The 27678-nt window shown below is 44.0% G+C and overlaps 1 protein-coding gene across 2 annotated transcripts in view; it reads left to right on the top strand.

Moving 5' to 3' along the window:
* Window positions 1-7058: 7058 nt before the first annotated feature.
* The window catches only part of TGM5 (transglutaminase 5), a 30335-nt gene continuing 9715 nt past the window's right edge, over window positions 7059-27678 (top strand). Inside the window, exons 1-6 of one of the 2 annotated variants that reach the window (XM_037502327.2) lie at window positions 7059-7189; window positions 11907-12086; window positions 12205-12444; window positions 16207-16325; window positions 18941-19069; window positions 19692-19869. In XM_037502327.2, coding sequence (XP_037358224.1) covers window positions 7180-7189; window positions 11907-12086; window positions 12205-12444; window positions 16207-16325; window positions 18941-19069; window positions 19692-19869 — 856 coding nt within the window. In that variant the 5' untranslated portion in view covers window positions 7059-7179. The remainder of the gene's footprint in view (window positions 7190-11906; window positions 12087-12204; window positions 12445-16206; window positions 16326-18940; window positions 19070-19691; window positions 19870-27678) is intronic. The other variant, XM_054701022.1, reaches the window with a different exon arrangement.

Below are 27678 nucleotides of genomic sequence, written 5' to 3'. Positions count from 1 at the left end.
CCATCATGATACCCTCTAAAGCTGCTCTCTGTAATCAATGCCAGAACTTTCCACTTAAATTGTGTTAGCCAGCCTGGAGGGAGATGTGGGGAGAGAGGCCTGGATATGCTGAGGGAACAGTGATGGGCACCACACTGACCAGCCAGAAGCTGCCCCGCTGGACTTCACTGTGGGCCTGAGAGCACCTGGGACAGCTGGGAGGGGGCCACTCAGGCCAGTTCCCCAAGGAGACTGGGAGTTATTTCATAGCTGGACTACCTTCAACAACTGGCCCTCACTTTTCCTAACCATACCTTTCCCTCCTGGTCTACCACCAACCCTTCCTCCTCATCGTTCATGCTCTCTAAGTCACTCTAATTCCTCAGCCTCTATTGTATTATTTTTATTTTAAAGACAGAAGTCCCTCTTTTATATTTTCTTCCTGTGATTCTCAAAATCATTTGTGCTCATTCTAGATGATCTGGGAAAAGCAGAAAACTGAAAAGAAAGAAAAGAAAAATCACTGATAGTTCTCCCATCCTTAAGAAATCTCTGCTAAACTCATGCCATCTGCAGCAATATGGGTGGCGCTGAAAGGGATTATACTAAATGAAATGAGCCAGAAGGAGAAAGATAAATACTGATGGTTTTATTTATATGTGGAATACTGAGAAACCAAACAAAAGGCCAGACAAGGCCTCCCCTGGTGGCACAGCGGTTGAGTGCTGGACTGCAAAGCTACCCAGCTGCCAGCAGCCTCTGCAGCGCCCGTCCCCACCCCCCCAACCCCCCCACCCCCCACCCCGCTCCCCAGGGTCCTACGTGATGTGCAGACCTTTCCTGCTGTGCCCGCTGCTCCCCTCAGCAGTGTATTTCGTCAGTCTGCCTGTTCTGTTCCCCACTCTGGCTCTGGTGAATTCTCTCACCCTCCCGCACTTCTGACTATACCCAGTGCTTGTATAAATAAATCTTCAAAAAAAGAAAAGAAAAAAAGGCCAGACAAAGACAAACTTTAAAACCAGCCCTTGAAAGCTGATCACAGATCTGAGGCATGTAGGAGGGGAGGGAGAAGGGGAGGGATGGGGACAGGGAGAGCACCCTGGTCTATGATGGAGGAATATGGGTGCATTAGTGGTGGGAGAACTACAGTGACCACACCTGAGGGGAGAAAGCCCATACTGCCAAAAATTAACAAGGATGTAAAACAACATTAATTAAAAACTTAAAAAATAAAATTCAAAGTAAAAAAAATCTCTGCTAACAATCTCTACCACATTTCAGTCTGGCCTCCCCCTCTACCCTTTTCTTGTGTATTTTAAAGTTATCATTACATGGTGATAATCAAAAAGCCAAGTGATAACAAGTGTTGACAAGGATGTAGTAAAAAGGGAACCCTTGTGTGCTCTTGCTGGGGATGTAAATTTTAAAAGGTAGCCTGCACCCCGGTATTCACTGCATCACTATTCACAATAGCCAAGTATGGATACAAAAGTGTCAGTGGATGAATGGACAAAAAAGATGTGATAACAATGGAATCTTTCTCAGTCTCGAGAAAAAAGGAAATCTGCCATTTGCAACAGCATGAATAGGACCTTGAGGGCATTATGCTAAGTGAGATAAGTCAGACAGAGAAAGACAAATGTTGTTTGATAACACTTAATGTAGAATCCAAACAAGCTGAACTCATAGAAACAGAGAGAACAGTGGTTACCAGGTGCTGGGGCTAGGGGTACTGAGATATTAGGCAAAGGGTATACACTTGTAGTTAGAAGATGAAAAAGTCTTGGACACACAGCATAGTGATTTATAGTTAACAACATAAACAACAATACTGTATTTGATACCTCAGTGCTCTTAAGGGAGCAGATCTTAAATGTTCTCACCATGAAGAAGAAATGATAATTATGTGACATGATGAAGGTGTTACCTGAGCTACAGTGTTAATCATATTGTAATACATAAATGTATCAAAGCAACACAGAATACACCTTAAACTTACACAATATTATATGTCAATTATATATATATATATATATATATATATAAATTTTAGGAGAAAAATAAAGTTATCATTACAAATTGACACATGTCCATTATGGAAAATTTACAAAATCCAGAAATGTAGAAAAGGATCATTTTCTTGTGTATTATCAGGTATGGGCCTCCCCACCTGCTTAGTGGCCCTGCAGGTTCATTTGGCATCTCTCACCACCCCACTTCCCTCCTCCGCCTCCACTCTGTTTTTTGTTTACTTTGCTTTCACATCAGCTGCTTTGGGCAGGAAGCCTGCACAAAGCACACTCCACCCTGTGTGCCAGCTACGCCTGTCCCCATTAGGCACCATTGAGCATTTCCATGGGGCTTGGTCACTGCCTGTCACTGCTTTGTCACTGCTGTGTTTCCAGTGGCTCCCTGCCTGCCCGCAGGAGATCTGGAAGCTGGGCTGACTCTGGAGGAAATCTGAAAGCTTGCTCCATCTGCCCCGTGCCCTGGCTTCCTTTCTTAGTCATTGCCCTAACCTCCTGGGCCATTCTGGTGGTGACATGGAATGGGAACAGTGGGCAGGTTTCCTATTGGGCTTCAGGAGACTCCCAGGGGCATGTGGATATTAATCCATTCCTGTCTTCCCAATCAACCTTTCAAAAACTTTCCTCACCCCTCACCTAAAAATTGACTTTAAAAACCATGACCGGGGCCTCCCTGGTGGTTAACCAAGGGGTTAAGCACGGCACTATGGAGCAATACACAGCCTCTGCAGAGTTTGATCCCTGGCCAGCCAAGGAGCAACCCACATGGTGCAGCAGATCTCTCCTGTCTTGCCCGCTGCTCCCCTCAGCAGTGTATTTCGTCAGTCTGCCTTTTCTGTTTCCCACTCTGTCTCTGGTGAATCCTCTCACCCCCAGCATCTCTGGCCTGTACCCCAGCTCATATATGCATAAATAAATAAATCTTTAAAAAAAATAAAATAAAAACCATGACCATTAGTGTTCTCTGTTTCTTTATCTTTTTTCCACATAAGGAAGCCTGTCCTTCTTCACTTCCCCTCTCACCCCCAGTTGGACCAGACAGACAATCCTAAAATTTCTTTCTAACTTTGATACCCCAGACCCAGGACACTGGGATTCACGCCCACCGCTGGGCGGTTGATGATTGGATTTTGAGGCCTCATAGTCCCTCATCCCATAACTCACTGAGTAGTGAGGCTGGGTCAGGAAGTGGTTCCCACAGAGAAATTCTAGCAAATGTTCAGGCTATGGAGCAAGAAGGAGGAACAAACCAGGCCAGTATCCAGTCTCCTGATTGCTGCTCTTCCCATCCCCCTGCCCCCTGGCATCCTTGGAGACTGTTGTCCTCACGTTATTTTGGCTGGTGGTTTTAGGATCCACATAAATCTACGTGTGCTATTTATACCAGCAGTGTCAAGCTGAGCTGTCTACTCTATCTTACAATCAGGCCGAACTTTCAATCCAAAATATGCATTAATTGGAGCTTTGTGAGCAGCAGTGTAAACAAGTTCTTATGAAGTAACCCTAGCAATCATTTTACTGTCAGATCTCTTAATAAGTGATATCATTTCACATTATCAACGCTAACTATTCATCAAGGATACATATCCTTAATCTTTTCCTCATGACCCCTAGCCATGACGTGGTTCACTTCACCCTCGCAGAAACTAACTGCACTCTATTTGACCTGACAGAAAGAGATCAGAACAAGTTCCTCATTTTAATGTTGAATACACAGTAAGCCCATCTGTCTTATTTTTCCTAGCAGAATATGCCAATATTATCATAATAAATATTTTCCCACCAAGGGGCCTCTCTGGTGGCCCAAGGGGTTAAGACGCGGCACTGTGAAGCAATCCGCAGCTACTGCAGCATGAATTCGATCCCCAGCCAGGGAGGTGACCCACATGGTGCAGCAGACCTCTGCTGACTCGCCTGCTGCTCCCCTCAGCAGTGTGTTTCAGTTGATCTGCCTGTTCTGTTCCCCACTCTGTCTCTAGTGAATCCTCTCACTCCCCACACCTCTGGCCTGGACCCCAGTTCTTTTATGCATAAATAAATCAATCTTTAAAACAAAATCTTTCCCCAGCAATCCTGTTCCCAGGCGCATTTAGCAACCTCTGCGCACCAAAACTATACTCAACCAATTTTACCATTATTCCTTTTCCTGTGGGTCCCCACTGCTCATTGGCATTATGTGATATGAAGCAAAGAGCTTTGGGATGAGTCATGGCTCCCTCAGGTGCAAAATGATAACTACGGCAACAGTGCCAACTTGCTGCCCTCACAGATTTGCTATGAGGATCAAATGAAAAAATATTCTGAAGAGCTGCGCAAGCTGTGAAGGACATTCTTGTGCCCAGGTCCTCTGATCAGCTTCATCACCTCTCTTGGGGACTGTCTCCATTTCTGGAGGCAGGAAGGGGAGGAAGCAGAGGAAGCCACCTGGATCTGCCAATTCTGACTTCCCTTTGCAGTCATCTGTGGGAAACCTTCTCAGACCTGGGCACCCATAGAACTTGGTGCCCTGATTCTACAAAGAAACTGGAACTTGCCTAACTATGCTGGGAATTCATGGCAGGGCCAGGATTTGCACCGTTATCTTTCGAGTCTTGGAGAGATCTGAAGGTTCCTGACCTCTACGTTGCAAGAGCTGGCCTACCCCATGGAGATGGCAGGTAAGTTCACACCTCCCTGAGTGTCCCAGAATCTGCTCGGTTTCCTCTTCCCTATGGGTCACAGCCCTGCTTCCATCCAGATAGGAAGGTGCTTGTCAAACCTGCTGAGCTTCCCTAGCTGGCCACTTCTTCCTTACCACGTACCAAGGGATAAGCTGCTCTGATTTGAACTCCCTCCCTCCCGAGTACACACCTCCTCCCCCATATCCTCTGACTGATGGTTTGTAGGAATCATAGGAGAGGCTCCACCTGTAAGCCGGCTCATTAGACCAGCATCATGAAATGGGCTGTTGCCAGATGGCCAGTGGGCACCTTCCTCTTTGGCTACCCCCACATCTCCAGACCCACCCTCCCTGGCTGCACTCACCTTCCTGTCTCCACTCATAATTAAGCTCTCCTGCCTATGTATGTTCCTCACCCCCAAGATAACCCATCTTAGCTAATGTGGCAGTGGGTTCAGGCATATATCCATTTGTTCACGATTCGGTCATTTTTAAAATTAATTCACCCCATCAATCAATAAATGTGAAATGGAAAATTGACCATGTTTTCAGACACTGTATTAAACATTCATGTGGCGTCTGCAGTCTGCCTGAGTTCAAAATATGGCTCCACCAGCTCTTAGGGGGAACTCTTGGGAAAACTATTTAATGTATTTAAACCTTGACTTCCTCATCTACAATATAGGAACAATAGTAGTATCTGTGAGGTTCAAGCAGCATAAAGCACACAAAATGCCAAGGCAGTGTCTGTAACCTAAAAGTGATTACCACTTCTCCTAGTTGTTGCACTACTCTTAGCCACTATTCTCATTAACACTGGGAATATGTCAAGAAGACACAGGTCATGCCTTCAAAGGAGACTGGGGGGAAAAATAGGTTAAGTATAACACCCAGGTAAGAGGAAGTTAATAGGGAACAAAAAAGGGGGGTGTCTGGAGAGCAGGTATGAAGAAGACGTCTCAGAGGGGCGATGCTTGAGCTTGGATACTAGAGAGAGTAGACAAGTGAGAGTAGAACATTTCAGGAAGAGACAGGCCAACAAGTGCCAGCGCAAAGAGGTGCAGAAGAACAGGTCTTTATCTTAGAATGAGTAGGGTTTGGTCTTCCTGGACTCCAGGAAGATTCCACTGGGGACTATGTTGAGTAGTTTGAACTTTATCCATTGTGGGATCCTAAAACAGGGAGCAAACCTTGTTTGTGTTGTTCAGAAAAAACACTTTGTGACTCATTTGGGAGAAGAATGGGTGGGAGTTGTTGTCCAGGCAAAAGTGTGTGTGTGGGCGGGCAGGGTGTTCAATGCAGGCAAGGCCAAGGGCAAGGAGGGGAGAGGACAGTGTTAATAATAGGGAGTTGAACTGGACAGACCTCATCTGCTGAGGGAGAGAGCTAAGGGAGGTCAGGAAGATCCCAGAGTGACGGGGGCGGCGGGGGCAGGGAGGCACTGTCCTCACTCATCAGGACCAGAAATGTAGAGGAAAGGGGACAGGGGAGGAAGTCCATTTTGGATTGCAGGTAGGGTGCTTGGCAGTGAATTCTATGTGAGTGTTTCACACTATAAGAGCTTATAGGGGACAGAGAGAGTTGAAAATACAGTAGGGAGAATGGATATTGGTAAATGAGGTTCCTGAGAAGAGAGGGTCAGGGACCCAGAAAACAGAGGGATGCAGAGAGAATTGTCCCACAGGAGGGAAAGACAGATGTGTGTGGATGCAGGATGTTTGTCCCCACCACTCCTTACAAAGAGCCCTTTTCTCTTCCTTCTTTCTGAGCTTTTGTCCTGCACACTCACTCCAAGGACTTGGAATTTTCTTACCAGAATCCAGACAACTCCCTGGCATTCCCATGCACTCCTATTTCCAAAACTCCTCCATGAATCTTCTCAAGTTTTTTTTTTTTTCTCTACTGTTTATATTTGAGATTTGAGACCTGGTAGGTCTCACCTGAGACAAAAAAGAAAGATGCCAAAATCATACCAAGGGTGATTCAGAGTGGATTCTGTTTGCAGTTGATGTCCAGAAAGTGACTCTTCTGGATAAAGGAGAGGGCTCAGGTTTAGAGCAGAGTTCTAGGCTGGAGAGGCTCTCAGCTGTGGACTATAGTCTTGTAATCCTGACATTCCTTCTTGCAGGGGCACAGCTCCCTTCATCCCCTAGTGGCCCCACCAGGTGGGCCTTTCCCTCCCTGGGTCCCCCACCATAGCAGAGCAGTGGCTAGGGAATGCCCCATTGCCCAAGAGCCATCAGAGGCCACATGGCACAAGGTCCTGACAGTTCATTGGCCTCTATGCTTCCTCTCAGTCAAGCAACAGTGCCAAGAAAAACCTGAGGGCAAGTGAGAAAACCAGTTGTGATCTGCCCAGCAAGCAGGTGGCAGTGCAGCAGCTGGCCCCGCCTTCAGTGCCTCCTGGAGTCTTGGGGATGGAAAGAAAAGCAGACATTCTAGGGCCAGTTTCCTGAAGCTCCAGGCCATCCAACTGTCCTGTGGGGAGAAGCCCAGAAACCAGAAGCAGCCACTATGGATCAAGGTAGGCAAGGTTCATGGTGTTGCTGGAGCTCAGGGACCAGGATGGCAGGGAGACTGCAGGGAGTGAAAGGAAGCGCACATTCAGAGAAAGAGAAGTAAATAAAGAACTGAGGCAGAAACAGTAGAAACCCCAGAAACCTCAGATTTTGTTGGCAGCCTGAGAATCAAAAGACAAGGTGGAGGCTGACAGGTAAACACAAACAACCTCTTGCCAACATGCCTGCTTCAGCAGCAGCCAGGAATTCGGGTGCTAGAGTTCCTGTCCTCTGCCACTAGCTGACCCTTTGACATTGGGAAAGTTATTTCTCTAGTACAAGCCCCTGTGCCTGAAAAATGGGGGGGGGGGGGCAGTTGGTCCAGACAATCATGAACTGTCTTCCAGCTCTAAAATTCTCTGAATCTTTATGTCTTCTCTTTTCCTTACCATTTCTGAGGGTCTGTTCCTCATGTTTGCTAATCTTTCCACCATTACCCTTCTCTCCATATCAACTCTCTCTAAGAAAGAGCTTCTTTGAAGATGAAATGGTTAGTTGAAACCATTTGGAAGAATGAGCTAAAACTCAACAAGTATAACAGCTTCATATTCTTTTATTTTTTTGTGTCTAAATTTTTATTTTTAAACTTTTCTAATTTTTAATTACATAAGAAATATGCAGCTGGAGTAAAATGAAGCAATAATTGTAGACAAAGCTACAGTTCACTGGCTGCCACCCCTAACCCCAGCCTCATTTCCAGAGAAACCAGTTATCAGTCTTCTGTCTATGCATTATATATACACACACACACACACACACACACACACATATATACATATATTCATTTGAATATCTATTCGACTTAATACATAGGGATAGCATGTATGCCTTTCTTTTTTATATCCATGTCAAAATCATATTGTACATATTTTTCTACAGTTTTTTAAAAAGATTTATTTTATTTATTTATGCATACAAGAGCTGGGGTGTAGGCCAGATGTATGGGAGGTAAGAGGATTCACCAGAAACAGAGTGGGGAGCAGGACAGGTAGATCTACTGCAATACACTGCTGAGGGGAGCACTAGGCGAGACAGGAGAGGTCTGCTTCGCCATGTGGGTTAACTCCCTGGCCGGGGTTTGAACTCGTTCTGCTGTGACTGCTGGCTGATAGCTTCATAGTGCTGAGCCTTAACCCCTTGTGCCACCAGGGAGGCCCCAGTTTGATTCTTTTTTTAACTCAACAGTATCATGGAGTTCTATGCATGGCACTCAGTACCTATGCATCTACCTCAATATTTTCCACTTTGCATAATATTCTACAGTATTGATGTGAGTAACTTATTTATCCAGTCCCTTATTCCTGGACATTTAGGTTGTTTCCCATTTTTCAGTTGTACAAGTAATGTTGTAGTTCATGTCCTTACCTATGCTTCTTTGTGCTCCTGTGGGATGTCTCTTTAGGATAGATGTTGAGATCAATTACTTTAGAAGTTCTTCCTTTAATTTCCTTTCTATTGTTTTACCTCATTCTCTCCCCACATCAAAGAGAACATATGGCTATTAATATTAAGTCTACCTCCTCACTAAATTTCTGGTGTCTAGGCAGAAGAAAGATCCCTATATTACAGGCAGAGATAACTTGACCCATGCGGTATCTAGAAGATGAGATTGGGCCCCAGTGCTTGCTATCAGGCAAATGCCTGCACACATTTTGATTACTCTGGTCATGTGCCCATCCTGAATCAGAGCCAGTTTGTGATTGGTCTAGTCAGTTGATCTCCAACATGAGTGAGCTTCTTTTTCCACTTCTAGGAAAAAGCTACATGCTTTCCAACTGGCAGTGAATCCTGTTCTTTCTGAATATGAATAAAGCCAGCAATGAGTGGCAGCTGTTGGGTAGTGGGAAGAGCATAGGACTAGAACCAGTAACCCCACGTTTAACCTTAGGCCAGACATTTCATCTACCAGAACCTTAGTTTTCACATATCCAAGAGTAGATGACAAGACATGTCATCCCTCCAACGTTGTGGTAAGTATTCGGTGAGATAATTGTCTCAAAAGGCCAAGGACAAAGCCTACACATAGTAGGCATGGCCTCATCAAGGGGATAGCTGAATCCAAAATGTGCAATAAGTGCAGGTGATTATGCAAACAATAGAGAATTGTTCAAAACAGCAAATATTTTTGAGTACCTGATGTGCTGAACACTATGCTTAGATTTCTTATAAGAAATCCATACCCACTAGCACTCATACGTCCTCCCCCATCTTTTCAATCCCTGGCAAACTCTAATCTGCTTTCTGTCTCTATGGATTTTCTTATTCTGCATATTTCATATGAATTGAATCATTTAATATGTGACCTGTTATGTCTGACTACTTTTACTTAGCTTAATGTTTTCAAGCTTCACCCATTTGATATTCAACATTCATTTGTATGACTGAATAATACTCCATTTTATGGCTATATTACATTTATTCATCCATTAATCAGATGGACATTTGGATTGTTCTCATTTTTGATTATTATGAATAACACTGTTATTATCCTTCATGTACAAATTTCGTGTGAATGTGTGTTTTCGATCTCTGGGGTATACACCTAGGAGTGGGAATGCTGGGTCAAATGGTAACTGTACATTTAACATTTTGAAGAACTGTCAGAATGTTCTTCAAAGTGGCTGCACTATTTTACAATCCCACCAGAATATATGAAAATTCCATTTCTCCATATCCTCATTAACCCATATTAAGTATGGGTTTAACTGTGGATTTTTCAAAGATATCTTTTATCAGGTTGAAGAAGTTTCTTTCAATTCTCAGAGATAATTTATTTCTTAAGTATTTTTTTTAAGATTTATTTTTATTTTATTTATACAAGCACTGAGTACAGTCAGAAGCGTGGGAGGGTGAGAGAATTCACCAGAGCCAGAGCGGGGAGCAGAGCAGGCAGAAGGACCGAAGTACACTGCTGAGGGGAGCAGCGGGCGGCAGGAGAGGTCTGCTCGCCATGTGGGACCCTCCTCCGGTGGCCTAGGAGCAGCGGGGGATCCAACCTGCACTGCAGAGGCTGCAGGCAGCTTCGCAACCCAGCGCTCAACCACTGCGCCACTGGGGAGGCCCTATTTCTTGAATATTTTTATTATGAGAGGGCATAGGATTTTTGTCAAATACTTTAGTTCATATTTCTTAAAATATAGGTACAACTAAGACAAAACAGATCTCTGTTCTCATTGGCTTACATCTAGTGGGGGAAGACAGACAAATAAAACATTCATACAACAATATCTGAATGTCACATGTTGAGCCTGAAACTAGTAGGTTCCCAGTAAAAGACTGTTGATATAAGTGAAAAAAATGAGCATACTAGTCACTTGTTAACTAAGTTGTTAATGTTCTTATAGTGGTATAGTTGTGTATCAGTGGGAGAGGAAAAAATATATATATTGTCCAAGGGTTTCATGACAGAGGTGAGTATTAAAATGGAGTTGGAGGACAGGTGGAATTTAGTTAGATGGTGAGGGGGCATTCTGAGTTGGGGTTATAGCAAGATCAAAATACATGAACAGGGCCTTCCTAGTGGCACAAGGGGTTAATCATAACACTACAAAGCTATTCACAGCCTCTGTAGCACAAGCTACAGAGTACCATTTGCTCAGGGGCAGATTGGTTGGAGAAGCAGTTTCATGCTGGGAGTGGTGAGAAATGAGAAAGCAAGGGTGTAAGTTAAGGCGAGGCATAGTGGGTCTAAAGTGTCAGGTTAAAGAATGTGTCTTTTATTCAACAGAATATAAAATATCACAGAACTGTTAAAGGGATGGCATGATCATGTTTTCTTGAGGAAAGAAAATCTGATGATGTGTAGAGGGTAGGTGGTATGGAAAAACAGGAAGCAGGGGACCTGATGGAGGCTGCTAGGAGTAAGGCGAGGAGGTAGGAATGATATAAATTTGTGAAAATACAAATGGACACCAGAGATGCTTTAAAGGAACAAGTAAAGGGACTTGATGATATATGAACAGAGAAAGATTGGGAAGGAGATGTTAAGATGATTGTGATGTAAAGGTTGTGAACCTAGATTTCTCGGGACCAAGAGAGGACACTGGTCCAACACAGAGAAGTCAGAAATGGAGCCTATTAGAGGAGGCAAACTTGGAAAACAGTAATGTTATGTTTTGAAAGACTTCAGAAGGCTGGGAGTGGGACTTTCTTTGTCCTCAGCACCTCCGCAACTAGGGAACTGGGCACCGCATTAGTGGCGGTCAGAGGGCAAGCTAATGGTTAAAAGAATAGCTGCTAATCCACGGACATGATCCCAGATCTGAGGGATGTCATGGAAGCAAGTGAGACTGTTAGCCTGAATCCAACAAAGTGGATGCCAGGTAGATGTGGAGCTGTTAGACTGAAGAGAACAATGAAACTTGGTCAGTCCTACTACAGGTGTCAGACAGACACAGAAAACTAAGCATTTCCAATAAGGTTTAAGGGAGATGGAGCTAGAAGGTCAGAGACACAGGGAAGGAGGGAGGAAGTAAGTAAGAAAGTAAGTGGCACTTGCATGCATGGTACCTCATTTAGTTCTCATACCCTCCCTTTAAGGCTTTGGACTCTATTTTACTGACTGAGGTTCAGAGAGGCTAAGTTTCTTCCTCAAGTTTGCAAAGCTAGTAAATGTGGTGGGCAAAACTGGATCAGATTCCACAACCATGTTTTTTTCATTTGTCCCCTGACCACCTGTTACAGGACTGGAGGTGGTCCTCACAGACCTCCAGAGCTCCCTGAACAATATTTTGCATCACACAGAGGAGATCAGTTCTGACCGCCTCATTGTTCGCCGGGGCCAGGCCTTCAGTATCACTCTGTACTTCAGGAACAGGGGCTTCCAGCCTGGCCTGGACAACATCATCTTTGTGGCTGAGACTGGTAAGGACTCTGGCTGATTCACTAGGCTGTGTGTGTGTGTGTGTGTGTGTGTGTTTTGAGGGGATTCTTGGGAACTGAGAGGTCACTGCAGAGGATGTCAACTCTGCTTCCCTTTCAGGACCACTGCCAGACCTGAACAAGGGTACTCAGGCTGTGTTCAGCCTGGCTGGACATCGAAGCCCCTGGATCGCCTCAGTGAAGACCAATGGGGCCACCTCCCTGGAGGTGAGCCTCTGTGCCCCTCCCATGGCAGCTGTGGGTCGGTATCTCTTGAAGGTTCGAATTGACCCCTACCAGGGGTCTCCAATAGCTTACCAGCTTGGGGAGTTCATTCTGCTCTTCAATCCTTGGTGCACAGGTAAGGCCGTATACCTGTGTGGGGGTCCCTCATCTCTACCCCTTTGTCAGTGCCACAGAAACCAGGCTCAAGGATTTCTAACTCCCTGTTCTCTGACCACCCACAAATTTCCCTCACCCCATGTACTCAGCATCCATTCCCAACCACCAAGAATCAAGGCAGGGATATTTACTACTTATTTACCTTTTTAGAATTTTAAAATTATGACCCAAGTGATCTTTACTGAAAATGAAAACTATTACAATTACATTTGACTACTGTTAACATCTACATTGATCAAACATTAAAAAAGTTAATTAATTAATTTATTTTTTAAAAGATTTATTTATTTATTTATTTTTAAAGAGGCATGTATTATTTATTTATTTGTTTGTTTGTTTGTTTACACATGCACTGGGTATAGTCAGAAGCACGGGAGGGTGAGAGAATTCACCAGAGCCAGAGTGGGGAGCAGAGCAGGCAGAAGGACCGAAGTACACTGCTGAGGGGAGCAGCGGGCGGCAGGAGAGGTCTGTGTGCCATGTGGGACCCTCCTCTGGTGGCCGGGGAGCAGCCGGGGATCGAACCGGCGCTGCAGAGGCTGCGGGCAGCTTCGCAACCCAGCGCTCAACCGCTGCGCCACCGGGGAGGCCCTAAAAAAGTTAATTTATTTTTAACTGAGGTAATATGGGGTATCGCCATCAGGTATCACCACTGTAGCGCACCCACCACCAACTCACCCATAGTCCACCACCATAGGCCAGTGTGCTTCCTTCCCTCTTTGTTCTACCCTTCCCCTTCCCCTACCCACCCTTTCCCTACAACTTGGTGCTTCAGTTCTGTAGTCAGCCCCAGAATAGTCAGATACATTTTTTTATCTGACTATTAGTTTTGTTACTTTATATTCCACTTATTAGTGACACCATCTGGTAGATCAAACATTTTTTAATTAACTCAAGTTTTTTCATTAAAAGAGTAATAAATGGGGCCTCTCGGTGGCGCAGGAGGTTGAGCGCCTCACTGTGAGACTGTCCGCAGCCTCTGCAGCACGGGTTCCATCCAGGCCGGCCTGGCGAGAATCCCACATGGCGAAGCAGACCTCTCCTGTCTCGCCCACTGCTCCCCTCAGCAGTGTATTTCATTGGTCTGCCTGTTCTGCTCCCAGCTCTGTCTCTGGTGAATCCTCTCACCCTCCCGCACCTCTGGCCTGTGTCCCGGTTCTTGTATTAAAATAAATAAATCTTTAAAAAAAAAGGGTAATAAATGCATTGCATTGAATATTTGTGGAATGAAGCAAAGGATAACGTAAAACCTTATCCTAGTCTCCAAGTTGTACCCTCCAGAGGAAATCCTTTTAACACTTTCCTGTAGACTTGCGGAAATGTTCTATGCTTAATCAAAGGTGTATTTATCATATACATATACATATACATGTGTGAGTGATTATATAATGCACCTTACAGATGGGGTCATATAATACACAACATGCTCTCTTTTGTTTTTTTCATTTAACAGTTCAACTTTGGGCATATTTTCCTATCAGTATATTTTTCTTAAAACTATGCTTATTCCTGGAGCCTCCCTAGTGGTGCAAGGGGTTGAGGTGCAGCACCATGAAGCTATCTGCAGCCACTAAAGCACAAGTTCAATCCCCGGCCAGGGAGGTGACCCACATGGTGCAGCAGACCTCTCCTGACTTGCCCACTGCTCCCCTCAGCAGTGTATTTTTGTCAATCTGCCTGTTCTGTTCCCCACTCTGTCTCTGGTGAATCCCCTCACCCCCCACCTCTGGACTGTACCCCAGTTCTTGTATGCCTGGATAAATCTTTAAAAAAAAAAAACATACTTATTCCTGTTTGGATATAGCTAATATTTTTAAATAGTCCCCTATTTATATGCACTTCGAATGTTTCCAGTTTTTGTATTAAACTGACAGTGACCATACCACATGTCCCACAATATATTTCCTCTATATTGACCCCTGAGGGCAGTGACAGTATATGGACATAATAAAGCACAAGTAGGAGGAAAGAGTGGGAAGAGGGACAGTAAGAGTAGAGAATGGGTCTGGAAGGCTTCTGGGCAAAGGCCAGACTCAACAAAATCTCACTTCTGACTTAGAGGATGTTCTTCTCCTCTTTATCATTCTACCTTCTGCCCCAACTTTGTTCCAAAACTACCTTCTTTCCTAACCAAGCCTAAGAGGACTGTTGGTTGTTCCAGAACCAGAACGCTGGTTGATTACCAGCTCTCTAGCAACCTCTCACAGCCCTGTCACTGAATGCTCAGGACACTTACCGATTGGGCAGGTGATGAGGCCCTGCCATTGAATCAAGGAGGACAATTGTCTGTCTTTTTGTGTTTCTGCCTCTCTGTGTCTCTTTTACACACACACACACACACACACACACACACACACACACACACACACACATCTTTGGTCTCTAAGACTGTGGAGTTCAGACAGGTACTAAGGGCCCTCCTAAGATATAGAAAGGAACGTGCTATCTGTGGGGACTTCTCTTTTGAGGTTTGTGTCCACTCAGGTCCCAGAGAGACCCAATATGGGGGCTATGACTAGTAGGGGTAAATTCAGGACCAGAAGCTGCCCCATCCAGGATACTGTCTGGGGGGTACCACATGTAGCTCAGGTCACTGGTGGCCTGCATGAGGGTGGTCTCAACCATGAACCTGCAACCCTAATCACACTGGTCCAAAACTTCAATAAAAACGTATCTTAGCATTTTAACCTCCCCCCACTGATGTCACACAGGGTTGTCCCTGAAGAAAGGGGGAGGGTACCTTCAACTCAGGTCAGGCAAGATTTCTAGGACATTGCAAAGAAGGCACCTGCCCCCACTGGCCTTTTGCTTATTCTTAACTTGAAAAAGATATTTTTTATATCATAAAAGTAACACATGTTCATCCCAGAAAATCTAGAGAATGCCAATAACAAAAAGAAAAAAAAACCCAACCAACTGCTATTAACATTTTTTTAAGAATAGACTTCAAAATTTTCTGTTCATATACACATATATTTTTAACAAAAGTCAATTCAGGTTGTGAATAAATTCATTATTATGTAACCTATGTAAAATTAATGTATCACATGTAGATTTCCATACACACACAAACACTTTGCACCTTAACATTAATAGTGCACAGATTTCTGTGGCAGAGATGACTATTCAACCAGTCCTTAAGAACAGGGAATTTACAATAGAAAAACAGTAAAATGAGTATGAAGTGAAAAAAAAAAAAAAAAGAACAGGGAATTTAGTTCCTTCCAGCTTCTCAGTGTTATAAACAGCTCAAACAGCCTCCTAAATACTTCCTAAATACTTTCCTTAGACTAAATTCCTACAAAAGGAACAATGAGGTCAATGTCAATCCCTAAGTTTGCTCTTTACCAGCCAGGATTATTTGAGTACAGCAGAAAGAGCAGGGAATATGGAGTCAGATGGACTGTGTGTTCAAATTTCACTCTGTACTTATTGTGTGATTTGGGCAAGGTACTTATTCTGAGCCTGTTTTAAGGTACTTATCACCCTTAAAATGGGGCTAGGATGTAGATGTGCTTTGCAAATCAAGAAATTTCCCAAAGGTAAATTTTTACTCTTCTACCTCATGTTCATATTGAGCCTGTAGCTGGTGTTGGGGTTTGGTGCCCCTCTTTGTCCTTCCAGAGCTCGGTTCCCATGGTTCTGTGCTCCTGAGCAAGGGCATGGAGGAGGAAAGGCAAGATGGTTTTTCTGCTTTGTGCCCTCCTACTTTGACTCCTAGGGGATGCTGTTTACTTGGATAGTGAGCCCCAAAGACAGGAGTATGTCGTGAACGATTATGGCTTCATCTACCAAGGGAACAAGGATTGGATCCGCCCTTGCCCCTGGAACTATGGACAGGTGAGTCTCAGCCCCACTTCCTGCCCATCCAGGCCCTGGGCTCATGAGGATAGGGGGGTGGGAGTAAGGGAAGAGGATGCCCTGGGTGTGGCTCACCAAGAAAAGTGAAAGTAACTAAATTGCTCCAGGACCTTGTGAGAAGGGACACCAGGGAGCTAAGGAAAGAGGAAGTTGGAAGGGGTTCTTTGCTGATTATGACAGATTTGGATAATGAGATCTAAGGGGGGAGGACAGCTAAAAGCCTTTCCCTCAGGAATTCCACTGAGTATGACTGTGAGGATAAAGGGCTAATAGTGACAAAGGCAATGATAGGGCCTGGTTTTATTTGTCAATCTGCTTTGGGTGGGGACCCAGTTATCACTCTCCCAGTTCATCCTCATGACACCAGACAGTGGATTCTAGTTCTGCCACACTGAGGAAAGTTTGTCCCCTGAACACCTCAGCTGGAAGCAGGGCTGATGAGTAGCAACGAATTTTCCCTCCCTATTACTATTGCCTCTTTATTTATTTATTATTTTGGCTAGTTTTGATTGTATATCTTTTCTATTATGGAAGTAACACAAGGTCATTTTAAAAACTTTACAAGGAAACCTTACAAAAATGGACACATGGAACATGAACATCATCCCAAGCACTGTTTTTTTCCCCCTAAATATATTCTAAGACTTGTGAATTTATTTGTAGAAATAGCATCATGTCAATCATAGTGCAACTCCTGCCTTACTGAAGATCTGCCTCCTACTTAAAGCTCAATCTAGGGTAGGTGCTCCAGGAAGTTCAGTGCCAGGTAGGGGAAGAAGGTTCTTCAGGCTGAAACCCAGCACCAGGAACACTGTCAGGGAGAAGATTAGCCCTGGCTGCTCAGAAGGGTTGTCAGCTGGAGGTCCCGGGGGTGCTTGTGGAGCTTTGTGTATTTGATATGGGTTCCTCTTCTTTACTTGCCTAAGTAGAACTCAAACACACTGGGGTGGCTAGAATCAAAATGAGATATGGCAGCTTCAACTGGCCCCAACAGAAATTCCCAGCTCACCACGGGGCAGATGGGAATTCTGTCAAAACCCTGGAGAGGAGTTTATCATTATGTGTCAGAAACAAAAGAGAAATTGCTGCTTTCTGAGCTGCTTTCTTCCCTTTCTCTTTTATTTTGTGAACACATACTGAAGGCCTGCTCAGTGACAGGGAGGGTGCTGGGTATTTAGGCCCTTGTAACTCAGGGCAATAAACACTGAGTTATGAAAATGAATGAAACACTGCCCTTGAGTCCACAGTGTAGTGGGGACTCAGACACACAAGCAGATCATTTATCATACAAAGAGATTTGTAAAAAAAAAAAAAAAAATAGAGAGGCAGGCACAAGGAGTCTGGGAGCCCAGATGAAGAGTTCTTGGCTAGGTATGAGGATGTCAGGGAAGCTTCCTGGAAAAATGCTTGAGCTGAGCTATCCAAGTAAAGGATGGTGGGAAAATATCTCAGGCAGAGAGAAGCATGACAAGGACACAGAGGTAAGAAAACAGCTTGACCTGATGCAGGGATTACAAGGAATCTGGTGCTGCTGGAGCATAAATGGTGAGGCAGGGCATACGGATACAAGAAGTTGAAGAGTAGAAGGGGGCCAAGTCAGGAGGGTCTTAAGTGCCTTCTAGAGGAGTTTAGAGCTTTGATTCTGTGGGGCGTAGGGGCCTTTGAACATTTTAAAGCATAAAAGTGAACTGATCAAACTTTCCCCTGGGGAAGATGGATCAGAGAAGGCTCCTACTCCTGTTCATTGGCCTGTATTACATGGGCGCAAATACATTCTTTTATCCTCATACAACAAAGATGCATGGAGTCCCTACTATGTTCTGGACACTGTGCCAAGTCTGGGTTGTGCAGATGTGGGAAGACCTGAAGAGAGACAGAATGTATACTCATGTAGGGAAGACGGATCTTAGCTCCCTCACTATAACATAGTCTGAAGAGCAGGAAGATATCCAGTCCAGGTTATGGAGCTACACCAGGCTTGGGCTCAGGGAAGGCTTCAGAGGAAGTGGCATTCACAATAAGCCTGAAGGACAAGAGGTCAGGCTGCCTGGGCGGGAAGTTTCCATACATCCCTTGTAGTTTGAAGAAGTATCATAGACATCTGCCTGGAGCTGCTAGACAAGCTATTAGTCAGTCCAGAGCCCCTGAGTCATGGGCGTCTTGCAAGCCGGCACCATCATCTCAGCAGTAACTGCCAATGATGAGCTGGGTCAGGGAATGAGAGTGAAAGATAAGGCAATGTGTTTTCAGCAAGGGTATTCCAAGGACTCCAGAAGTGTGGCGACTGAAGGGAGAAGAGGGAGAGACAGAGTCAGACTCATCTGACTCCATCAGACTCATTTGAAGAAGCTCCAGCAGTAGCAATGGGCACTTTAAAATGGAAGGGATTTGACTCCCTGCACATACAAACTGGGTGAGCTGTAACTCCGGAGCTCTGAGATCTCATACCTGCCCAGGAGGCAGTTCATGGCCGTGCTGCTGGACACAGTAAACTTCCAAATGAGTTTATAGATGCTAGGTGGGGCGGGCCATGTATTTCTTTGCATATTTGCGTGGAGCATGGACACTTTTACTCTCTGTGTCTCCCCTTGCAGTTTGAAGAGAATATCATAGACATCTGCTTGGAGCTGCTAGACAAGAGCCTGCACTTCCAGATTGACCCAGCCATAGACTGTGCCCTGAGGGGAAGCCCTGTCTACATCAGCAGGGTGGTGTGTGCCATGGTGAGGCCCCAGGGGTTTCCATGGAGGGAGGAAGCTGTGCAGAAGGAGCCCTGACCACTCACAAGTTGCCCCCTGCAGTGGGGCAGTGAAGAGCCAAGAGGCAGGGGCCCTCCGACAGCGTGATTTAGGATGAGACTGGTGACAGAATGTGGAAAATAAGTTTTCTCAACTGAGCTCTGAGCTAGCTAGGTGGGGCCACCACTTAGCTAATTGCCTGCTAATTAATTCCAAATTTCCTGCTTTGGGAAAGGTTGAGTATAGCTCTGGTTTGGGAAATGATCTTGTTTCCAAATTTCCTTTGCTCTGAAGTATTTTTAGAAGCTCTCAGAGCCAAGCTCTCAGAGCCAAGCTCTAGTTTTACAGGTGATGGGAAGATGGAAGGAAGGGGACATAGGGGGTGAGTAGAAATAGGATAATAAATAAATAATTAACAGTGGAGCACAATCAGAATAGCCAGCTTTCTACCCCATCCCTTTCCTAATGAGTCTGTAAATTGCCAGGTAAAATGAGATGAAGGTCTCCGCTGTGTCTGAGGCCCATGGGCCTTGCAAGGCTGCTCACATATCACCTCTCACCGAGGAAGAGGATGCTTCTAATACTTCTATATATGACTTCTCTTCAGATCAACAGTAATGATGACAATGGGGTACTCAATGGAAACTGGAGTGAGAATTACTCAGATGGCATCAACCCTGCAGAGTGGACCGGTAGCGTAGCCATCCTGAAACAGTGGCACGCCACAGGCTGCCAGCCAGTGAGATATGGGCAGTGCTGGGTCTTCGCAGCTGTCATGTGCACAGGTAGGGAATGAAAGGGCCCTGTGGGAAGCCCAAAACGTGTCATGGTTCATCTATTAGCTCTCTGAACCATTCTTATTCTGGTCTCACATGTTTTCCACCAAGGGATGTTTGGAAGGAAGCCCTTTCCAATAAAAATGTCTCATTACTGACCCCAAACTTCACATAGCTGGGCTTATTCTCAGAGGATGGTTCTGAGGCAGAAGTCACACACTTGCTGGAGACCAGTGTCCTTCCATTCTCTTGAGCTTGGGAACCCTGACAGAATATTCCTATGAGTCTGGCTGGAAATTGTCTAGATCCAAACAGGAATAAGGTGAGAGGTCAAGTAACTGGAAAACTTAAAAAATGATTGGTGCCCTTTTGAACATGGGGAATGGACTTAATGAAGGTGGGGCCAGTGCAGGTATGTGTCTGAGCAATGGTCTGGGTAGTAGGGCCAGAGCAAGATGGCAGCCAAAGTAAAATGACCTTCAGTATGGAGTAGTCACAACTTCACAGGATCTGAAAGCAAAATCCATGTCAGGGAGTTAGGGGAAATGGAGGTCAGCTTCTCAAATAGGAAGTGGATGCTGCATTAGTAAAAGAAAGCTAAAAAAATACCTAGGGAGAAAACATGGCAAATTGAAGTTGGTTTGCATGTGGTAAAAGGAATAAGCAGAAGGCAGAGGCTGACGGAGGGATATGTTGAGGGAACTTACACCTGGAAATGAGTCACATACTGGAGGTAGCAGGAGGCAGTCTGCCTCACCCAGGGCCAAACTTGCTCCTGGCCCTTACCCTCCCACCCTACTTATGTCTCATGCTTAGGCCAGCTCTTAGCCTCCTGGCATGCTTACCCATATACCTGACTTGGGTTAAATCAGGAAATTATTATTCTTGTTAGCTGGGGAAACAAGCAAAGTATGGCTTTTGTTTATGGGATTCCCTAGTCCAATTCAGGGAGATCAGATCTGCCTACAACTTGTTTACTGAGAGCTCAGTCTTTTGTATAGTCAATCCCTGTATGACAAAGCCTGGTACAGTCTATGTGAATGTGTGCTGAACCTATCTCTGGGCTATTCAAGCCTACTGGGCAGTAAGACCAAGCCTTTGTCCAGGAGCACAAAGAAGTTTCTGTTAACAGTCCTGAGCTGCTCCTCTGTAGCTGTAGAGCTCCTTCTCGAGTTAGATGGCTTGATTGCCCAGCGGTAAGAAACTAGAAATTCAATAGCTTTCATACCCAGAGTCATAAAGATTTGGGTCAACTGGAAGGCTGGGTCATCCAGGGAGCAGATACAAGATTGACAGGCAAATAATGGATTGCTCTTATGCATGATAGAGAAGGAAACTTCCTGTGTGTGGAGAAGCTTAGAATATGATGGGCTCTGTGTGTGTGTGTGCGTGTGTATTAGGATCTGATGGGCTATGTGTGTGTGATGGGAGAGGGTCAGGGTGTGGCTGTGGTTGTCTGGAACTGGGTGATGACAGAGGTGGAACCAGTGAAGGGAGATTATACAACTGGAGCAGACCAATTAAAATGTTTGTGAAAACTGTGGCCCTTTAGTGAACTGGGAAGCAAAGGTTTGGGCAAAGTGGGTCAAATGTGGCCCTGTCCAACTGTAGCTTAATGAGTAGCAGCCCAAAAGGACCACCATGCTGTATATTAACAGATATATCAATTCGAAAACTCATTCTTTCATTCAACACATATAGAGTTCTTTTTCTATGCTAGGCACTATGCTTCCAGTACTCTTGGATACAGAGATGGGTAGCACCCAGCCTCTACTCCACTAAAGCTAAGGACTTGGTAAAAATTCCTAACCCAATACAGCTGGGAAACAAATTGTTTATTATTGTTGTGATTGGTGCTGCCATTTAACAATCATAATAGCTGGTATTTATTGGGGATTTCTTGGGTGCCAGGCATTGTGCTGAACCTTGACAGGCTACAGCAATGGTGACTGTGGAATCTGGATGTAGACTGCTTGGGTTCAAATACCAGTACTACCATTAATTGAGTAGTCTTGGGCAAGTCACTTACTTTGTGCTCAATTTCCTTAGCTGTATGATGGGGAAAGTAATGGTACCTACCTCAAAGTGTTGTTGAAAGGACTGAGTGATCTGTAATTGGGGACTGCTTAGAATAGTGCCAGCCTCCTAGGAGTACTAACTAATATTGTCTCACTGCATCTCCCATATGACCTTATGAAGTAGATTCTTCAGCTCCAGTTTTCAGAGGCAACTGAGTGGCAAAGCCAGTCTCACATCTAGGTCTGGCTGGCTCTGTGACCAAGCTCTAGCCATTAGGAAATACTGCCTCATGGGACATTGCTAGGAGCTGCCACTTATTCAGTGACCCTGGTGCTTCAGGCACATGCTGGGCATTTTCTTTCTAAGCCTCACAATCTGCAAAGTAGAGATCCTTAATATCATTTTACAGATGAGAAAATTCATCTAGTCACCTAGTTACCTAGTGACTAATATGTAATATTATATTTGACCAAGTAACTCCTGTCTGACTCAGAAGTGCATTCTCTCCTCTGTAGCTCAGTGTTATCTTTTGTAAGGGTCAACATACTGATCTCAACTTCCTAAAGAAAAATCACAAAAAAAGATACTTTGTGTGCATCAAAGATAAGATTATAATGCTTTAAACCAGCTCCACATCCATTTAGTTGGCTGTTAACTCTGGGAATTTTAGAGAAATCCCTGGCCTATCCTGCCTGTGCTCAAGGCTGGCTGCCCCATAACTCTCGATCTTCAGGCTTTTCCTGTTTCAGCCATCTGGTCCTGTGACAAATTTGGCCTCCTCAGCCCTTGATTGAAGTCTGTGAAATAGCCTGGTTGCCTTCTACTGCAAGGGAACAGAGGAGATGGTAAAATTTCCCATTGCCTGAAAATTTTCCCCAAAGTCAGGCATAAAAAAAGTCACCTACTTTATGATTCCATAGATGTGAAATGTCCAGAAAAGGCAAAGTCATAGAGACAGAGAGTAGATGGGTGTTTGTCTTGGGCTGGGGAGGGGGAGAATAAGAAGTAACTCCTTAGTAGGCATGGCTTTTCCTTTTGAGATGATGAAAACATTCTGGGATTAGAGAGTAGGCATTGTGGCTCTACCTGTGAATGTTACAAGCCATTGAAATGTACAGTTTAAAAGGGTGAGTTTTATGGTATATAAATTATATCTCAATGAAGTTGTGCAGGAAAAAAAAAAAATCAGGCATCCTAGGACTGTCCCTGCCCACAACTGTATGGGCTGAGAGCAGTAGTGACAGGTTTAGGGTTGGAAGACAGATGTGACTATGAGCAGGTGTATGGAGCGTGATCCCCTCCTCCCTAAAGTGGGGCACTGTGCTCAGAGTAATCACGAGAAGGTGCAAGAAATGGTGTGGGAGATGAGGAGGCTGAGTGCTTGGGGCTGGGTATTCTCCCCAAAACTCCCACTTGTAGTATTTTGTACATTTGATCCCCATTTAGGCTTTGGTTTATGTCCTCTGTTTAAAGCTTTTTTGAACACCCCTGAACTAGACGTCTTCTAAGAGTTCTTCTCACTTAGTTGCAGAGTGCCCTCTGTCAAGTATCTCATTATCTTCATTTCAAAACAGTACGTCTTGTTTTTACTGGTTCCTTAGTTCTCAAAGAAAGAACCTCAGCCAAGGCTAGTGTGTTTATTTTGTCTCGAACTTTCTTTAGATTCCAGTCCAAACTGCTTTGTGAAATGCCCTGGCTTAAACACAAATCTACCAACTGTCTTCATTGATTTATGAGATATCAAGGATTGTACAGAATGTTCCTTCATTGGGTTGTGGGTTAATGTACAGCAAGCACTTAGAAAGATCCCTGGCACAGTGTTAGTTTTAAGTGAATGTTGGCTATTGGTCAGATACTATTTCAATTTCTACTTCTTGGGCTCTAGCTATCTAGCTGGGTCTTGTACAAAAGGTGTCCCTGGCCACCCTCCAAACTTCGATTCCCCATCCTCCCTATCACTTTTACTTTAAACTTTATTTTCAACCTTTGTTCCTTAGAGTGTTTAAACTAATCATATTCCTAATTTTGTGGTATTTGTCATAATACATCTGCTTCAAGGTCCCCTTTTTTAAAAGTTAATAAATTTATTTTTCTTATTTCTATATCCTAACTTGTTTCTAGTTACCTAGTGATTAATATGTAGTATTATATTTGAGTGTGTTCTTACAAAATGTGTATTATCTTCATGAAATATTTTTTCCAGATTTTTTTTGGTTTTATTTATTGTATTTTCATTTTTAAACATTCCATTGGGTCTTTTGTCCATCTTCCCTTTCTCTTCTCATTATAGCCATGTTTTCTTTTACTTCTCTTGGGCATATTTCAATGTTTAAAATAATTGTTATAAGGTCCTTGCAAGCTAGTTCTATTACCTCTGTCATTTCTGAATCTAGCTCTATTGATGTACCTTTGTCCTGTTTTATGGGTCATATTTTCCTGCTTCTTGATATGATAGGTGGTTTTTTAAAATAGGTTCATTTTTTAGAGTACTTTTAAGTTTTGTTGACACTTCAGAAATGAAAGAGTGGTTCAAATATGAATTCATGACGGCCTATCTGAAAAACCAAGGCAATATTACATCTTGGTTATAAGAACATGGCAGGAGGGGAAGAAAGTGATACCTTTATCACTTAGAAGCTTAATAAATCCAGGGAGAAATTAAGAAGTGCTAAATTCAGAGGTGCTAAAATTAAGAGATCATATTTCAATGTGATCACTTTAACTCTGTTAGCTGGAGCTTTGACTAAATTCTTCAGGATAAGCCATGAAAGTGTGGCAACAAAGTTGACTAAATGAATTTTGATAAATTGAACTCTAACTTTCCACTGATTTTCCTTATGAAATTGGAGCCAAATTTCCACAGGGGAGACGGGATGGGCGAGGTCAAGAGAAGTAGTGAGAAGCCTTCACTGCCAGTCATGAAATAGTGCCCATGTTTTAAAACCATCAGCATGGTGCCCACTGCCATTCAGAAGTTCCTGCTCCTTGAAAGCAAGAATATCGTTTTAGCCCAGTGCCCGGTTCATCACAGGGACTTGGCACTGAATGAGTGCAGAATGGCTAAGTGAAGAGCCATGGTACTTAATGCCTAGAGAGTGGCGTGATATAAAATGCTAGGGTAAGTCTGCAGCCCCTTTCCAATGTTCAGGTCAAGTCCACCTTTGTTCAAGTATCACCTGTTAGCATGTGTACATGCACACAAACACACATGACCCACATGGGCTTCTCTTTTACAAGAGACTCAGTTACCACAAAATTATCAATAAGTTACTTGAGTCTCACATGAAATTGTGCATCAGAACTGATAGTCAGAAGAAACCTTGTCCATGGGTAGAAGACAGCTCATTTCAACAGGAATTTCATGAGCATCTACTCTGTGCCAAGTACTGTGATAAGGATGAAAAAATGCGCAAATGCTGTGGCTGATAGGCTAAGGCAAATATAAGATCACAGAGAACTTCATGTTCTAATAAAATGTGTAGCACATATTTTGTGTGACTGAGATTAAGCGATAGCACAAGAAAGATTAGTGTAGTATGGAGTAGTTGGGGAAATTTCACAGAAGGTTTACTGGGAATGAGGTGATACTGAATTGTTTATTGAAGCTGCAGTGACTTATAGTTAAAGAATGGGAAGGTTTCCAGATTGGAGAAATATGGATTTAAACGCTGCCCTGGTTCTTCTCTCTCTCTGCCATTTGACCCCAATCTCTCTAAAACAATTTTCTCTTTAAAGCTGGGATAATCATAGAGTTGTGGAGACGATTGAGATCATGCCAGTGTAGTACTTGGCACCACACCTGACGTCCATAAAGTTGTCAGCAGGAAAATAGGGAAGATGGAAAGATGCATTCAGCTGGGGTTGTGATTCATGACAACAAGGGCTCCAGAAACACTCCAGATTCAAATTCAAGGCACAGAAGTGAGAGATGAAACCCCAAGATAGGAGGAGCTCTTGGTAGGGAGACAAAGCAAGAAGGACTGAGGCAGCAAGACCCCAGAAAATACGGCGATGCATCAGTCTGAGTGCCTTTAGTTCCCTTAGTGTGACACTGAAGCTAAGGCCATGGCCTCACTCCCTATGTCACAAACCATTTTTTCCCCTTCCTAGCTTCACAGTGACAGCCATCCTCCCTTATAAGTCATGACAAAAAAGGAGAGAAAATGGATCAGTGCAAATTCGTTACCACTCTACACTTTTGCTCTTCTGACAATCAAATTTGGTACCCAAAGTATAGCATGTAGCTATGACAGTGCTGTACAGAAGTCAGAAATCACCAGAGTGGGCAAAGATTCAGGAGACATCATTCATTCACCCATCCAGCAAAGACACACCAAGTATCTACAAAATAGGTCTGGCCCTGTATTATTAATGGCTGTAAAATGATAAAGTTAAATATCACACAAACCCTGCCCTCAGGAGTGCAGACTCACAAATTGTTGCAAACCCTGTGCCATGTTTAGTAGAGAATGTCCACTGCCATGAGACCAGTGGCTGGTTAGGGGTGGAAAGTGCCTAACCAGCCACGCTGAGCAGGAGTTGACGTCACCACTGACACAAATGGCTGTTCATAAACTCATCAATCAGGGTGAAGAACAGAGGAGGCTTGCTCCTGCTCTTCCTGCCCAGCCCTCCTTGGCATGTGCTTTTATTACCATAAGTGTTATCCACCCTCCTGATTGTAATCTTAACAGAAATCTCAGCCCATGCAATGCTTCTGAGTCACCTGAATTAGTTATTGCATCACTCCTGTCTCAAGTTCCTTCAGATGCAGTTTTCCCAACCTTCACCCTGTCCTCTGAGGCTTTCCTGTGTCACCTCCACCTATATTGCTCTGCTCACTCTCAGCCATTGGCCTTAGAGCTCCAAGGAAAGCTCCAAGTTCCCTATAATGCTTCTACCCCCCCGTCCTGGGGTACATTCAGAGGTGTGTCCCCTCACACATAGGTGTGTCTTCAGAGGTGGCCTTACACTTTGTGCCAAAGTGTAAGAAGGAGCCTAAACAAAAATCTATAAGCAATTAAATGTTTAGTATATGCAAGTAAACTAAAAGCTATAAAACTTTTTACAATGATAGCAGTAAGTGTGAAAAACTCTTAGAAATCTCTGTATTTTTGACTCAGTCATTTTACCTTTTAGAATCTATCCTAAGGGGGAGGGGAGATAAAGATGGATCAACAAAGATGTTCATCACAGTATTACTTACAACAGGGGAAAAACTGTTAAACAACTAAATGCCTAAAAATAACCACCACTAGAAAGTATGCTTTGGCAAATATTTGATAAATGGGAAAATGCTTTGGATTAACAGCTAGGTGAAAATACTATGGTGTTGAACTCTGTGCATAGCAGTAGGAGGGAGCCTCAGAATTGAGTACAAGTTTATCAGTGAAAAGAGATTTGAATGATAAGTTCTGCAACTTTCTAGCTGTGTGACCTTGGTCAATGTAGCAAACTTTCCTTAGCCTCTGATTCTTCACCTTTAAAACAGGGTTAATATTAGTAGCTACCATGGTAGAGTTATTCTGAGCCTTTTGTAAATAAAATACTTAGCATCATATTTGGCTCATAGACATTGTTGTTGAATTGGGTGGACTGTCACTGCTGGACCTGAAGGGATAGGGGTTCTAAGGACTCTGGTGCTGGGCTGGGGTAGAATTAATGGTGTACTAAAAAGAGTGCAGAATGGGGAGGGGGTCAGATAAGGCAGAAGATAAAAAAAAAAAAAGAAGTTTTCTGGCAAAGGGAAGAGATGCCTCTTTAGGAATAAAGATAACATTCTCGATCTTTGTAAGAATT

The sequence above is a fragment of the Talpa occidentalis genome, unplaced genomic scaffold, assembly GCF_014898055.3.
Source record: "Talpa occidentalis isolate TD23 unplaced genomic scaffold, MPIMG_talOcc4v2.1 talOcc4.11, whole genome shotgun sequence".
Taxonomy (NCBI): Eukaryota; Metazoa; Chordata; class Mammalia; order Eulipotyphla; family Talpidae; genus Talpa; species Talpa occidentalis.
Note: the sequence above shows the minus strand (reverse complement) of the source record. Positions and strands in the feature narration are given on the sequence as shown.